At 36.1% G+C, this 15,888-nt stretch overlaps 3 protein-coding genes across 4 annotated transcripts; 1 reads left to right on the forward strand and 2 right to left on the reverse strand.

The window, feature by feature from the left end:
* Positions 1-103: 103 nt before the first annotated feature.
* Positions 104-5,025, forward strand: LOC122274335 (psbP domain-containing protein 5, chloroplastic-like). Of its 2 annotated transcripts, none has more exons than XM_043083383.1 (11): positions 104-317; positions 415-578; positions 1,118-1,226; positions 1,800-1,837; positions 2,043-2,110; positions 2,197-2,295; positions 2,797-2,856; positions 3,101-3,160; positions 3,238-3,292; positions 3,625-3,674; positions 4,803-5,025. In XM_043083383.1, exons 1-11 carry the CDS (start codon positions 244-246, stop codon positions 4,899-4,901), a joined length of 876 nt encoding a protein of 291 aa, XP_042939317.1. In that variant the 5' UTR covers positions 104-243; the 3' UTR covers positions 4,902-5,025. The 2 variants fall into 2 exon arrangements, with proteins under 2 accessions (XP_042939317.1, XP_042939316.1); XM_043083382.1 differs by having other exon boundaries at positions 108-317; positions 1,788-1,837.
* A 2,081-nt stretch (positions 5,026-7,106) lies between these two features.
* On the reverse strand, positions 7,107-10,649 carry LOC122318386 (tol-Pal system protein TolA-like). Its single transcript, XM_043135675.1, has 3 exons — positions 9,808-10,649; positions 8,411-8,669; positions 7,107-7,763 (listed from the first exon to the last, which is right to left on the reverse strand). Exons 1-3 carry the CDS (start codon positions 10,138-10,140, stop codon positions 7,375-7,377), a joined length of 981 nt encoding a protein of 326 aa, XP_042991609.1. The 5' UTR covers positions 10,141-10,649; the 3' UTR covers positions 7,107-7,374.
* A 1,519-nt stretch (positions 10,650-12,168) lies between these two features.
* On the reverse strand, positions 12,169-15,796 carry LOC122318385 (syntaxin-32-like). The gene is made up of 6 exons (XM_043135674.1): positions 15,512-15,796; positions 14,950-15,229; positions 13,910-14,160; positions 13,593-13,768; positions 13,092-13,277; positions 12,169-12,410 (listed from the first exon to the last, which is right to left on the reverse strand). Exons 2-6 carry the CDS (start codon positions 15,182-15,184, stop codon positions 12,251-12,253), a joined length of 1,008 nt encoding a protein of 335 aa, XP_042991608.1. The 5' UTR covers positions 15,185-15,229; positions 15,512-15,796; the 3' UTR covers positions 12,169-12,250.
* Positions 15,797-15,888: the final 92 nt, after the last annotated feature.

Here is a 15,888-nt window from a genome sequence, read left to right on the forward strand (position 1 = left end):
TTATTTATTATATTTTATTTAAAAATTAAAAAAAATTAAATAATCAGATTCAAATGAGATAAGATGCTCGGTATCTTGCTCTTACACATTATCGAAACAAGATCTAAAGTCAGATTGGTCAGTAAAAATGTTACTTTTTTCTTGCTCGGTAGAAAAACAAATTGCAGAGACAACCAAACCTATCTGCCATATGTCCTCGGTATGAACAACTACGAAAACTAGCAGTGTTCCTCCTGCTCTACAATGGTTATCTTCTCTCCCTCTCCTTCTCTCTCCACAACTAACCACCCTTTTCTTACCCACCACCTTTGCTTTAGGTACTTTCTCTCTCTGCTTTTGTTAGTGTGAATTGTATGTATATAGTGATGTATGCATGCCTTTCTCTGTCCATGATATTTCTTTCTTTGCAATCAGAAACCAGACCAGAGCTACGCTAGACCACAAGAAGTGTAGAAAACATGAGAAATTCCAAATTTGTGCATGTGCTTCAAAACCCACTTTGGAAAATGAGTTTTGCAGACGGGACTTGGTGCTCTTCGGCCTCTCTTCTTCATTATCTGTAGTTTTCCCATCTTCAGGTACCCTCAGTTTCCACTTTACCAGCTCTTTGTTTAATAATTTATTCAAGCATGGTTCTGTTTTGTAATATTCTGGATTTAATATAGAGAGTGATGAATCGGATTCTAAATTTCTTGGAAGAGATAAGTTCTTACGGTGTACAATAATTCTAAGGATTCTAATTATAACCTTGACTAGTAAGTCGTTAGAAATGGTATCAAATCCAATCTCAGCCAGAAATGTAGGAAGTGATCCGTGACATCTACACTGGAATGGCTTGGCGAGAATGTCAAGGATTAAGGGGGTGGATTGTAATACCCCGGATTAAGTACAGGAGGATGGTGAACGAGATCCCATATTTCCTTGTAAATAAGTTTTTGCCTTTAATGATTTCGGAGGACTTAATTAGAACCTTGTTTGACGAGTCTTATGTGCTTTGGGCTTTCCTTGGATCCTTCAATGTTTATTTTTATACGCTTATGTATACGTTGAGAAATATTGCTTAATCCTTTAATTTCAGTTTATATGAATTATCACATTGGCAAAGCCTCTCTTGCAGGTTCTCTTGCGGAGGAAGAGTTGAAAATGGCTTCACTGATTGATGATATAAATGCTTATTCTTATTTGTACCCAGTGGAGTTGCCATCTAAGAAGTTCATCTTCAAATGGTAGGTCTTTTGCATCAAACCTTGAAATTTTTACCGATATTCCATTAAAAATGAAAAAGAGAATCATGCATGCCATTTTTTTTATTTGATACAGGAAAATATTTTCATCATAAGTAAGCTAATGATTCCAAAGCATTTAAGGATGAGTTACAACTCATCTTTTCTCTTCCATGCAGATAAGATCATAAATATGAAAAGTTTTCACAGGTGTCTAAAATTAGTTAGTTTAAAATATCTGATGGCTAAATCCCTAAAACCTTTTCAAAACTACATGCTCTAGGGTCACCAAAAGCAAATACAGAGATTGCCCTTCCCAAAATCAAAATGCATTTGGTTATTTTATGCAAAAGCAAGTCAGTTCCTCTTTATTTATATTGTACATCCTTCGATTGCAATTTTACTTATATATATATATTGTACATCCTTAAATTGGCCATAAAAATTTCCCTTCCCAAAATCAAAATGCATTTGGCTATTTTATGCAAAAACAAGTCAGTTTCTCGTTATTTATATTGTACATCCTTAAATTTTAGGAACCTGACTCATTTCATATATGTCAAGGGTGGAATCTAGGAAGCCAGAACGCTATTCCTCAGCTGCACCACTGTCTCGTAAGTCCAGCTAACTTGCCTTTCTCTGCAGTAGGATTGATAAAACTTTTTTTTGGCAGCAGTCCCAATTTCCAAGTTTCACTTGGTGTATTTGGGTTTTGGATCACATAGGAACCATTTTGCAATCACTCTATTGAATAGAACAACATGAAGCAACAGAGATCACCTATGTAGTACTTATGGGTATTGTTTGGTTGTGACACAGCCGATGCACGCCTGCGCATTGTGTCAGAACGTGTTGACATAATTGATAATCTCATCATATCTATCTCGGTAACTTTTGATATAAGCATGTACTTGCTAAGTTAAATTCCTTTTGGTTATTTCTCAAGGTTTATGATCTTATTTCTTTGGTTCAGATAGGTCCCCCAAATTCTCAGTTCATAAAAGCAAAGGACAAGAGGACATGGACTGCAAAAGATGTTGCTGACTCAGTTTTGTCTGACAAGTCTGCCTTGGTAATTGATTCCGCCTGTTTCATATGTTCTAGCTCTTCTGTTTTAGGAAATGTATTTGGTGGGTCTAGACTTTATTGAGAACCATTAGAAAGCCTTGAAGTTTTATGGGAAACTTCATTTTTTTTAATCCATTCACTTAGATTTTGGCCCAATTATTAAATAGCATTAAAACCTTTGAGAGGAGAGATTACCTACCTGCCAACGTAAATGCTTGTATGCTAATTGACAATGGTCTGTCACTATGTGCATGCATAATAATGTGTTCCAAGACAGCAAAGGTAAACCTGTCAAAATTGAATTTTCATTGTTATGAAGTAAAAATCATGAGGACAACATATTTATAAGTTTTGTTGTTTGGATGGAAGGAACAACACTGAAGATTGTACATCATTGTGGTGCTTCTGCTGTGATCAATCTCGTGGCCTGTTGGATTCCCTTCCAAAAGTTTGGCACCTTTGAAGTCGATTCTACTTTGAACTAACTTACTACTATATTTTTCAGCGAGTCACCTCAAGTCAGCGCATGGCTGAGAGTTCAGTTCTGGACGCACATTCTAGTGAAGTACCCTCTCAAACTTTTCTATGATTTTTAGTCCTCCAATATTGACCATAATGTAAAAGGATGCCAGAAAAAGTGCCAGAACTTGCACTGCAAAAAGCGTCGGTGCAAATTCTTGTTTTTGTTAGTACTTGTATACATATAAATGTGCAATACATCCATGCACACACACACACATGCATGTGTATCTGTGAGTGTGTTTTTGTGTCTTATGTGTATGTAGAACTTGATCAGTCACTTGTTCCAGATTGATGGGGAGCCATACTGGTACTATGAGTACCTTGTTCGTAAATCACCTACAAAATCTGTAAGTGTATATAGCTTCGTAGAACAAATGTATGAACATGGTGTTATGGTTTTTCAATGCTTCCATCAAATATGCAGGCTCAAGAACCAAACCTTTATCGACATTATGTTGCTTCAACAGCTGAACGAGATGGTATGAACCTACTATTTCCCAGTTCCACCATTCTTTGTTATGCAAGTTTCAAAATGTACAAAACTTAGTCATGCCTATTGTGAACGGTTTTTTTTATCCTGCTCTTGAACTTTCTTGAAATACATATGCTCATATCCAATTTGAAATTGGTGGAAGGCAAAAGTAGGAGTACTAGTGCTGATTTACTGTGATTTTTTGTCAGATTCAATAACTAAGTGAATTTATTTAGTGTGGCTGATATTTTTGCTCTACTCCAGGACCTTGGGCTTATGCTTGTGATTTTAATTCTTGCACTAGAAAGATTTTGCATTTGACTTGACACTGAATTGCAGGTTACTTGTACTCTCTAAATGCTTCAACCCTTGGCAAGCAGTGGAACAAGGTCTCTCTCTCTCTCTCTCTCTCTCACTTGTGGGCATGTGTGTATACAAGTTGCACACACCTTATGATGATGGGAAAAACTGGGGGGAGTTTTCATTGAGAGTATTATAATATGTTGAGATCCCACTCGACCCAGTAGTATAGCAAACAGGTTTAAGCCAAATTACGGGTATTAATTACTCACTTGTGATTTCTTTCTAAGATCTCTCTTAACTTTATGCTCACGTGCAGGGACCATTTTTTTTTTTTGGGGGGGGGGGGCGCAAAAATTTGATATTTTTCATTAACTTAATCTAAAATTATGTAAAAATAAAAATAAAAGGGTATTAGATGTGTTTTTTTTTTTAATTCCGTGTATGATTTATTCTCCATAAATCAAATATATGCTCATTGATTCATCATGTATGCCTAAGTTTTTTTAATTTGATTTATTATGTTGTATGTATGTTTAAATTAGTTTTGAATATCATAATATGAATTTTCATGCAAAAGTTGAACAATACAGACAAGCCAAAAACTTTAAATTGTAAACATTGTTACGACTGGGTTTCAAATACAAATAAATTGAACAGACTTTTCCAGTTTTTAATATTGTACTTGAGATAAGGTTTCGAAACAAATTATTATATGACAACTTTCTTATAAATTATTTGCTAGTCTATATTGATAAGGAATGTGATAATTAATATCTTTATTTGTTGAAAGAACATTGAGATCAATTAGCCTGCTCACGAGTATCATGCATCATAACCATGCGTGCAAGCCACACACTGAATATAATAGCTTAAACTTATGGGTTTAGGCCCAATTATGCTCTGCTATATCAACTGCTTAAAACTAGTGTCGTCTTTTCAATATGCAATTTAACCTTTTTATAGTTACATGTATATACTCGTGATGTTCATAGAGAACAGATATGGTCCTATGTACTGGGTATTCTCAATTTTAGGGGGCATTACCTCAGGATATTATATGGTCTGATATTACAGGATTTTGGATTTTCATTGCAATTGAAACAAATCTGTTGTTTTGCATGCTTTTAAGGGCATGATGTACAATATACAAATACCATCAGTGTCTTGTATTCAATCTTTAATAATTAACAGGAAAATGATTTTATCTGATGCAGATGGGGCCTTTCTTGGAGAAAACTGTGGCATCTTTTCGCCTTAATCCTCCCACAGAAAATTATGTACCTCCATATAAGGACCCATGGAGATTTTGGTGAAATAGACTTTTGATCATTGAAATTTGGGTCAGGTTCAATTTTTGTTCCTGAAATTGAAGGAACTTAATAATTTCGTTTCTAAACAATGTTGTCTTGTTTGGTATGCCATATCAGATTGCAATCATTCCACGTCAGTGTTTTGCTAGGTGTACTGTTTGATAATGGATCAAACACAAGGAATATGATAATAACCCAAATGATTGCCCAGAAAAAATAATATTCAGCATATCAAATGGTGATATGGTTATTCAAAGAACAGATCGATGCATAAAATGTGTGTTTATAAGTTAGAAAGGCAATTCCCGAAGAAGGGAAAAAAAAAGGGAAACGGAAATGGAGTAGATTGTAGATTTTGATTGCCTTCAAGAGACGGTATCGAGGCAAGTGAGATAACCCGTTTGGAAAGTAAATTCTTCTCAATTCACTCCATCTCATCAATACACTTTTTTCAAATTTTCATACATTTTTTTAAATTTCTATATAAAATATAGTAAAAAATTTAATTTTTTCAAATCTTAACACACTCATAATATTTAAAATTAATATTTTAATAATATTTTATTCTATTCAATTCAATTCAACCTAACATCATAGAGAGGGAGAGAGACGCTGGCCGGTGTGGACTCTTGTCTTTCACGATTTGCCTGGAGCTTTTTGTGTTGGAAGGAAAAGTGGAGAATTATTTGCTACTGGCCACATTGACGAAAATGCGAGTGGAAAACATTCATATTCCTATCGCAAAAGCCAGGAAAGAGTACCCATACAGAAAAAACCAGCAACCTTGCCATTTGTTATCTTTAATCACTTAACGTCAATTGATGATTTGTAGTTAAGACTTTTTTTTTTTTTTTGAAATGGTTGACATCTGAACTACTTAAAATATAGGAAAATGTTATTCTCACTGACAATTGAATCCCGATTGTGTTCCGATAATTTTTTTTTAGTTAATGATTAAAAAAATGTTTTAAAATGATGTGATTTTTATTTTTAAAAATGTTTGAAGTGTTTAAAAAAAATGAATGAAAGAAATTAAAAACAAAACAAAATTGCCCTTGTCGGGATGTGTCTTGTGCTACACCCTCGGTGAGTGTAGCGGTGTAGCACTGCTCATATATATATATATATATGGCCATGGAGGACAAAATTGCAACCAAAAAGAAAAAACTTCATCATTAAGTGGGTTTTTTATTTTCTTGGAAGGGATTTTTCTAGGGATGAGGACAATCTTTGGGAAGTTTCTTGTGGAGGTCGATAAGTTGGTCCAAGCCTCGGAGTTGGAAGGTACCCGTTTCTTCTGGTGTGTTTTTACTGAATCTTGATACGGTTTATTGAGTGACTTCAGTAGTGTTTTCAGTCTTGAAAGTATTTCAAGAGTTTTTAGTTCCAGGTTCTAGATACGTAGGCTTCTACTGCAATGTGAACCGTGAAGCCCATGAGTTCATCTTCCCCGTAGGAACTCACTGCAACTCACTGCTTAGTTTGTGCTCACCTTATGCAGCAGATTTCCAAAACCATCAAATTGCTGGAAGATTAATTTATTTATCCAAAAAAATCTCTATCAATCAATATCCCAAGAACTAAAAAAATACAGTTTTGTAATGAAAATAAATATACTTAAACTAAACATAAAAAGACGTAATACTTCTCATTGAAGTGTGCCCAGAAGCAAGAAATCCATCCAAGAAGAACAAAAGACTAGCTACTGCAAAATCTATCTAAGAAGACCCACAAACAAGAAAATGATCGTATATGTACCCAAAAAAAATGCTAGAGAAATGTTGTTGAAGACCCAAAAAATATCCAGAAGAAATGCCGACTAAATCTCTCACCCACCCCGCTGCGACTCAGAGCTATGGGTACGTGATGACGGCGACCTCAACAACCGAACGGCGACAGCGATGAAGACGGCACGTTAGCAACGGCGTTCAGTTTCTTTGCAAGTTTCTTCAAAACGAAAAGATTATGATAAATTCTTTTCTGTTTTAAGTTTTTTTTTTTTTTTTAATAATATTATCGACTGACTGGCAACTGCCATGTCAGCCGCGAGGCCGCAGCGAGGACATGGGACGGTTGTCCCTAGCAGCTCTGTTTCAGTAATAACCAGAACAACACTCCTGAGCAACTGCATTAATTTTTCGTAGTGTCAAAGATTCCAGAAGATATGAGCAGCAACAAAATACAGAAAAAAAGAAAAAGAAAACGAGGTAACACTACAAAAATACACAGCTATCAAGTAGAACTACTTTCGCGTTTCGAAGGAAGAATATTCCAAGGACCAAAACTGCCGCAATGAAATGACCAACAATAAGATCAAAAAAGCCAAAAGAGAGAGAAATCTCCTTAGGTCCATGGCATTACAACAAGAAGTTATCTTTCGCAAAACCAGAGCCGAGTTTATTTCGGATTGTCATCTGAACATTGAGAGATAAATGTATCTATATAGATGTTGAAGCTCAGTCTGTCAAAATCATATTCACCGCAATGGCTGCTGGTTGTAATGGTTCTTCTCTTTCTTTTTTGCTGCAGCAAGTCTTGCACTCCTTGCAGCAGCCTCTTGAGCAGCAGCTTTGGCAGCAGCATCCATCTCTTTACTAGATTTCTTCTTCTTCATAGATGCCATCTTCTTTAGTCGCTCCTTCACATCAACAGCAGATGCATCCTCCTCTGTCTGTTCAGCACCAGCAGCTTCATCTTGCCCATTGGTTGCATCTGAGTTGTTCGGCTGATCATGGGCTTCTTTACCCTCCTTGGAAGTTTTATCCTTCTTTTTCTTCTTCTTGGCACTTTTGGACTCAGCGGAGACATTTTCCTTCTTCTCCCCATCTGCATTAGGCTCCCCATCTTTCTTATCTTGTGCAACACCTGAAGATGCCAGTAAAAAATTCATTTTCAAGACACTATTTGGCATTATTAAGATCATGACAAAGGTTGCTAAATGCGTATGGCTGATCTACAGCTTAGGAGTCATAATTGCATCAAAAGTTAAGCAGGATAATCCGAAGCCAAAACATCAAAAGGACTAACTCTTACCATTATGCAAGATGCTAAAAAAACTTAAGGATTAATATCTCAAATTGATAGATTAGAAATAGGCCCTGAAATTACAAATAAATGTGGCGATTCAAGGACAAAAAATTGCAACCAACCCTAAGCTTCAGAGGGTATGATTCACAATGCATATGCATATGCGCATACATGCATGCATGTCTGTCTACCTGTGTTTGTGTGTGACAAAGGTGGGAGTGTTAAAAGAGTATTTCTATTGAATATGAAAAGTTCTATTGCATGACCCTAAAAAATACATTACTTAGATTCTTGGAGAAAGATCGTTTGTGATTCAAGTTTTTTATTTCTTAAAAATAGAGTTCAAAACACACACGCGCACACACACACACACAAAAAGTACAATTCAAAAAGGGGGACATGACCTTGATATTTTTAGTAACAAAACTGAAATAGGCGCGCATAAAAATGACTATTTTCATTTACAGATCATAGGTCAAATTTACCACTTGACTCATCTTGACCATTACTCTCTTTCTGGGTAACTGCAAAATCAGCCAAAAGGGCCTCAAGTTCTGCAAGCTCCTTCTTCTTTCTTTCTTTTTTTGAAAGCTGCCTCTCTGCTTCCTTGGGTCGCTCAGAAACTTCAAAGGGTTTCTTCACCACTTGTTCTGGGTGTACAGGAAGCTCTTGTTCACGTTCATGCTCGTCCTCTACATCATCATCATCGCCTTCATCGAGAATATCTTCTTCACTCTCACTATCCTATAACAGCAAATAGATAAGCAATTTACGCTTCTATTACAGAGCATCAAACTAATTCTCCACTATTCACGTTATCATAGCAATGCAACCATAAATTTAACTTACAGTCATCTAAACAAGGCCAGTTCAAAAGTAATTAAGTAATATTAAAAAAATCTAAAACTTAAGAGCCTACTACAGACCCTAAACAAATAAACAGGGAAAAAAAAGAGAGAAAAATCAGCAACCTACTAAGTTCATGTGGGTATATTCAACTACCACTATAAGTCACCAAAACAACTTCAATCTAAAAGTCACCGAGACTGACTACACAATTGCTTCAAAACAACAGCAACACATGAAATTCTCTTCCCGCCTAATGCTGTCATATCTTGTTAACATAATTTTGCATCTATTCATCAACCATGATCTACCTGTAGGCACTCAAAAGTTCAGAAAAGACACTATTTTTCTCAGGGCCTTCATACTTAGCCATCAACTATGATCTACCTATCAGCACTCAAAGGTTCAGAAAAGACACTAATTTTCTCAGGGCCTTCATACCTACGCATTCAAGCGAAACAAAGAATATTATAGTTATAATCCCATTAAATAAATTGCCTATAATGATAAAATAACTAAACACGATAATTCTTTCTTAAATCACACTGCCAAAACATATTTAAATGTACCGAACGCATAGGCCTCTTACGGTCTTACCCAGCACACGCAGCTGTTATTCCCTTCATTTTGAAATACATACTTTCTTATGCACGTAGGGATTGCTTTTCGTAAACTTTTCTTCCATGTCTGTATATGTGACAATACAGCATATGGATTTTAGATTTTCCAATCCTTTAGATAGCTTCCAAGCATAATCTCACCGCCCCCTTTCTAGGAAAGGCAGCCCCTCGTTTCAACTTTCAGCCATGAAGTTCTCGATATTCTCAGAACTATGAGCAATCGAAGAGAATATCTCAAAATAGTTTTAATTGAAAAAATCCACATAAAAAAGGAAATGTCAAATTATTGAGCCCGCTGATCCATATCGTCATCATCAGGCAAAAATATAAAACATACAAGGAGTCAAATAAAAGAGAGAGAAATACAATCACCAGCTCATACAAATAGAACGATAAAAGCGAATGAAATACCCCACCTCTAAATGGCTCGCCTGCTCCTTATCCTGCTGCTCATGCTGATCCGGCGCACCCCAGACCGCCTGGGGTGGGGCGGCAGTAGCATAGTAGTCGTCATCATCTTCATCGTCAACATCGGCCCACGATTTAGCATTCAAAGGGGCCGGGGCCCAGAATACCTGGGGCTCTGGCTGGGCTGCCGCCGAGGCGGATTGAGCTTTGGAAGAGCCTTTGCTGCTCTTGCGGTCCTTATCGGATTTCTTCTTCTTTCGCAGAGTCTCGAGCGCTGCAAACACGTTGGTGTTGTTGATCACTATTGAACCCTCGTCTCTCCTGCTTCCACCGCCCACCATTTTCTCTCAGCTCACAGATCGGCCACAAGGGATGCAAATGAAGATAAATTATGGGAAAAATGGGTCCGAAATGTATAATTTCAGTACACCTGTTGGGTCGAGGCGTAAATTCGTAGGAAATCAAATCAATTTGGAGGATTTCTATATCGTTTAGGGTTCGAAGAACTCGAGATCGGACAAAATACCATCCAAAATACACTCTTCTATAAATATCGTGAGGGGGAAAAAAAAAGAAACAGACAAGTTTGTGATTACGTATGAAACTTCCTTTGGCGCACAAAATTGAGATGAGACAGTTGCGAATAATCAAAGGCTCTCCGGGAGATCAGAAAGAGATTCCCCTAAGATCAGGTTTTCAAAGAGAGAAGTTATAAAAAGGAGAAACTTACAATAAGAGAGCTCGCGAGAGAGAGAAAGAGACAGAGAGAAATGAGAAAGAGATTGTTGTGGTTGCAGAGGAGTAGGGCTAAATTGAGACACAGGATAACGTCAGGAGGGAAGCACGAAAGGGAAGATTTTATAGCGGCCTTTCGGTTCTTTACTTCTTTACCTAATGGTGCTTAAAATTCTCTGGAATTTCGATTTTGGTATTTTATTTTCGTATAATTATTTAATTACCTATAAATAATATATTTTCATTTATTAAAAAAAAATTTAATAACATAATATATTTTTGATAGTTTAATGACATAACATTAAGTGATAAGTTATTTACATTCTCAAAATTTTTTAATAATATTTTTATATTTTATCATAATTGCGAAAGGTGGTTTTTTTTTTAATAATGTAACGTATGATTGCTAGCAATAAAAATAACGTGATTCTTTGTCTTCGGTTTGACTAATCAACTTCAGGCAAATGGATCTTTTAAAATCTGTCTTTCATAATTATTCCTAAAATCTTTAAAATAACTCAATAATATAACATGAGACATTTAAAAAAAAAAAAAATTGAGAAAAAGGAAAAAGGGCGAGCAGAGGTGGTCGTTGCATGGCAAGATCCACGACGGCCACTAATTTCTCTTAATTTTTATTATTTTAATGAAAGATACTTGTGAAAACTATTTTATGGGGAGGGGTATATTGCAAATATATATATATTTTTAATAATTGCGGAAATCAATAGTTTGAGGAGATAGTTGCAAATGATGTAATAATTTGATTAATTTTATTTTCCTTTTTTAAAAAAAAAAATTAGTAGAGTGGGAGGAGTTAATTGATTTATTTAAAATGAAAACAGTCTCTGTCGGCGTTTTATTGTGTATATATATGTTTACGAGTTGGGCTTAAAATCAATCTAATAAAAATAAATAAATAAATCATTAAATATGGTGTCTTACTTAAAAAGTGAATGAATGATATCAATTTATTATATTCATTACAATCAACCTTGAACCTTGTCTGTATATTTGCTTGCTTAATAGAACACACCTAATATATATATATATATATATATATATCCTGAAGGGTATCATGACCCTTACTATCCCATTACTATTTGTTTATTACTTTTTATGTATTTAAAATTTTTATTTTTTTCTTATTTTCTTTTAAGTATTTTTTTTAACGCCCTTAATCATTAATTTTTTTTTTTTAAATATACAACTTTATTAATATTCACTTTCTTAACTATTAAGTAAAACAAAAATTTTAAAATAATAAGAAAAGTAGTAAAGGGGTTGAAGAAGAGTGCTGAGGCTATCATCATTCATCCCTGTGAATATAAAGCATTGATAACATTGACAGAAGAAGTGAAAGGAAGTCTCAGAATCTACTTCACAAGAGTGATCCTGAAAAGGCTAAACAAGAAATTCGAATATGAAGACAGCAGTTATAATATTTTTATAATTACCTGACAACAAATCCAGGAAGACAATGAAGGCATAAGTTTTGCAGTTCTCATTTGCTTTCAACACCTTTTATACTTGCATCTATCTATATATATATATATATGTATGTATGTATGTATCACTTAAGTTTTCTCGGCGAGTCTGCCTGCATGAATATTTAGTTCAAGCAAAACGGGATATGAAAAAGAATATTAAATGGCTAATCACAGTGAAAAGACACAACATTTCCTCGATTCTTTTTAATTTTTGTCTCTGCAGTGACTATGCCACAAAAAATAGAAAAACCATGAGGAAAAAGATCAGTACAAAGAATATCTTGATCATCAGCCACCTATTAGATGATATGCTGTTCAAATACTTGAGCAGGGCCCCTTGTGCCCCCTCCACATTTGCCAACGTGTCATCCATGTTCTCATCAATCCTGCAACAAATATATCAGAATCAATTGTCAGAAAAACTCTCTCGGGTCGGAAGGTGTGATTTCATCACTTATATTATGAACGTTGCTCATAAAAGCCTTTTTCACATTCTTAACTGTTACAGTATATGCACGAAATTCCTGCATACTGAACTGGAACCGTTTAAAATAATTGTAGACTATTCACATATATTTTTTTAGATTCTTCTTCAATGAAAAAATGGGTACCTAAATTTCCGTGTTGATGTGATCCCGCACAGCTAACAATCAAAAGGACATGGTCCAAGAATATAGAGTCACTTCATTTCAACATCTTCCCTAGGGTTGCTAAAAACTCAATGCATCCAACTAGCTCACATTAAAGTCTATACCGGCAGAAAACTCACACAGGCCAGCTAATTGTATGTAATCATATACAAGCAGTTCCAGCCAAAATATAGTGAATTAATTATAATAATAATCTGAACATGACTCACAAGAGTCTAGCAGCTAGTATTAATACTTAATGATTGGAATATTAAGCTATTAGTGTTAACCCCAATTTATCTGCAGTGTTAAACCCAATTTACATGTTCCGTATACTCAGGCCTTCGTCTACTTTATGCTCAATAAAATTTTGTTAATCAATCAAAAAAAAAAAAAAAAAAAGTTTACAGAGTGATTCATTATATATTGAAGTAAAACCTGATGGCAATCTCTCCTTGCTGAGAAACCAGGGTTGCCAGCTGGTTGAAGATGCTGCTGAGCTCATGAATCGTGGACTCTACATTTTGAAGAGCTTCAGCTCTGCTCTGCATGTAAGTGTCTTGCAATGGAACAAGCTGCTGTTGTTGCTGTAGCAATGGCTGACTCTCTCCATCCATCTGCTTCCTGTATATTTAGAAACCAGGAAAATGTTGACTGGGACATAGATTCAAATTCAAGACTTTATTGCACCTGAATCTTGGTTCAGGTGATAAAGGGCTGCTGTTGGGTTAGCTTCAAATCTTGCAGAAAAATAATATAATAATGATAACAACAAAACAAACTTTCCATTCAAAACAAAAATACTCTTGATGTATTAGAGCATGCATATAAACTCATAATGATAAAAGCAGTGTTTCAGGTCTTCAGACAGGTGTGCTTGATATATAGGTTAAATAATAATAACCTAGTTCACATGTTGCCTAAGAAACAAACTCTTACCTAGGAAGCGATTGGGAGGAGGATGGTGTCCCATTGGCCCAAGGCAGAGGAGGGGCATTTGAGGTACTAGCAGCTGACCGGGCAGCCAGTGGACGCTGACGCACAAAAGGATTTATAGAGTCCTTAGAAGCCGTAGAAGAAAACAACTGTCTTCTGTTCTCGTGAACCTTCAAGTTCTTCAGGAAGCCAAGGAAATACCTTTAGTCTTGAATGTAATAATTTTAAAAAGAGCTATGGAACAACAGTGGTGGAACAGATTCCCACCGAGTAAATGGCACTAACTGAACAAGCAAAGATACTGAGCACATTGGTCTTACCTCTGTTCTCAAGGTGAGAACATCTTTGAACTCTTTCGTGGTGCTCATCAGCTGATTTTTCAGGTCATCTACAACTGTGGCTGAGTGACTATTGGTATCACTATAGGTATTCCCACTCCCGTTTCTGGAGTTGCAGTGAAGCTGAAGGTCTACCACTGCAGAGTTTAGTGCAGTAATATCTTGCTTGATAAGCACCGTCAGTTCCTGGATTTCCTTGGTGGGGTCATCAAAAACTGAAGTCCTCTTTGCCACTACAAATGAATAGAAACAAAGGCAAGCATCATCCTTCACAAAATACGTTTACAATAATTATAATGCAAAAATTGGGTAAAAGTGAGCCAGTACCAGTAGGGGATGTGGTAAGGAATGATCATTTGGCAAAGTATTGGGTTGTAAAGTAAGAGAATTACTATTCAGATATTCTAACAAAGGTTGCCTAGTATAGAAGAAAGGACGTACATGATATTAGTGAATTATCTTCTCAAGCCTTTTAATTCTATTTTCCCTCAGGAGAAGGCAGGATAGATTGCGTTGAACATTGACTGGAAATGGCATATTCATTCTGTATCATTACCGTGCTTTTGGGGGGTTCAAAAGTGTCATTTTTCTTCAGGAGAGTATGTGGTGTATCAAAGCTCCCCGGAAAGTTGCTTTGTACGTACAGCAGCTTTAGAGAAGATTTTGACAAGAGAAAACCTGAGAAAGTGGGGAAGATCAATCCCGATTGGTGTTGTATGTGTGGAAAATCAGTGGACCATTTATTAGTATACGGTAGAGTTGTATGAGTGTAAAGAGACAATTTCTGGGATGTGGAAAGAAAGAGACGACAAATTGGTGTTGACCTCCCTTTAAATGCTCATTAGCCCGTGTTCTTGTATATAAAGGAAATAAGTACAACAAACATCATTAATATCAACACTATCCAACTATCTGATTAGAAGAATGCCCCCGCGCCTCTTCCTTTCTGATGTCAGATTCTACAGTACGGTTCATGTCTGGTAATTTAACAGTTTAATTAGGACTTTCAATTCATTACTTACACTTAGCCAGCTTTGCCAGCTTCTGCGATGTCTGGTGTATCCCATACCCGATCTTGGAAGCCCTCCTGTTAAACTCAGACTGAATCGCAACCGCAGAACGTTGTTCCTCTGACTTTGAGCTACTACTCGGCCCATCTGGCACTGATCCTGATGAAAAAGACTTCTTAAGCTGCTCAGCTATACTCTGGAACTCCTGTGTCCGATCCCGGAACGATTTTGCAGATTTGACATGCATTTTCCCAAGTCACCTTAAATGCAATTCCCACAATAACATAAACACCTGAAATCACAGAGATCCACTCAGATCTTTGGATTGGAACCTCAGTGACCTTTAGATACAGATAAATCATAAAGTATATTTGAACTCTAAAAAAATCGATAAACCCAATTGAGCTTCAAAAAACAAACTACTGGGCCTGGCTGATCCGAATCTTTTATTTACTCAAATTTCATCAAATTTCTAGGTAATACCATCCGCCAAAATGTTCAAAATCTTTTCCCTACACATTTTCTCATCAAACTGTCAGGAACACGAAATCAGGCTAAGCGCAAGGAAAATCACCTCCAAAATGCGAGATCTGAAACCTAGAGCCGCGGAATCAATATTACTCTCATAAATAACGTCCAATTGCAAGAACAGAGCGAGAGTCCCTAGATCTGGATGAAAGTCTGCCCCCGGAAAGATTGCTAATGGGATTGAAGTCTGATTCGATGTCAGATCAAAGGCGAAAACACGAAGATTTGCATAATCGAGAAGGAGGTGCCAGTTATAACGAAGCGCGTAATGGATTAGAGCAAAAAGCGAGCCGGTTGGGAAAACCGGAAGAAAATCCAGAGATAATGTCGCCTATCGAATCACCGGGGCCACTTCATTTATTATTATTTTATTATTATTATTATTATTATTACGTCAACATATACCATTATTATCATCATCAT

This window comes from Carya illinoinensis, chromosome 8 (genome assembly GCF_018687715.1).
Source record: "Carya illinoinensis cultivar Pawnee chromosome 8, C.illinoinensisPawnee_v1, whole genome shotgun sequence".
In the NCBI taxonomy this organism is placed as follows: Eukaryota; Viridiplantae; Streptophyta; class Magnoliopsida; order Fagales; family Juglandaceae; genus Carya; species Carya illinoinensis.

What these genes read in the sequence shown, in the direction of transcription:
- LOC122318385 (XM_043135674.1), bottom strand. Translation starts at nt 15,184, where the DNA reads ATGCATGTCAAATCTGCAAAATCGTTCCGGGATCGGACACAGGAGTTC. An exon ending in TTCTCACCTTGAGAACAGAG is followed by an intron (nt 13,769 to 13,909) that starts GTAAGACCAATG and finishes GGCTTCCTGAAG; the next exon opens with AACTTGAAGGTTCACGAGAA. An exon ending in TCCTCCCAATCGCTTCCTAG is followed by an intron (nt 13,278 to 13,592) that starts GTAAGAGTTTGT and finishes CTAAATATACAG; the next exon opens with GAAGCAGATGGATGGAGAGA.
- LOC122274335 (XM_043083382.1), top strand. Translation starts at nt 244, where the DNA reads ATGGTTATCTTCTCTCCCTCTCCTTCTCTCTCCACAACTAACCACCCT. An exon ending in ACCCACCACCTTTGCTTTAG is followed by an intron (nt 318 to 414) that starts GTACTTTCTCTC and finishes CTTTGCAATCAG; the next exon opens with AAACCAGACCAGAGCTACGC. An exon ending in TGTAGTTTTCCCATCTTCAG is followed by an intron (nt 579 to 1,117) that starts GTACCCTCAGTT and finishes CCTCTCTTGCAG; the next exon opens with GTTCTCTTGCGGAGGAAGAG.
- LOC122318386 (XM_043135675.1), bottom strand. Translation starts at nt 10,140, where the DNA reads ATGGTGGGCGGTGGAAGCAGGAGAGACGAGGGTTCAATAGTGATCAAC. An exon ending in AGCAGGCGAGCCATTTAGAG is followed by an intron (nt 8,670 to 9,807) that starts GTGGGGTATTTC and finishes TTGCTGTTATAG; the next exon opens with GATAGTGAGAGTGAAGAAGA. An exon ending in TGGTCAAGATGAGTCAAGTG is followed by an intron (nt 7,764 to 8,410) that starts GTAAATTTGACC and finishes TGGCATCTTCAG; the next exon opens with GTGTTGCACAAGATAAGAAA.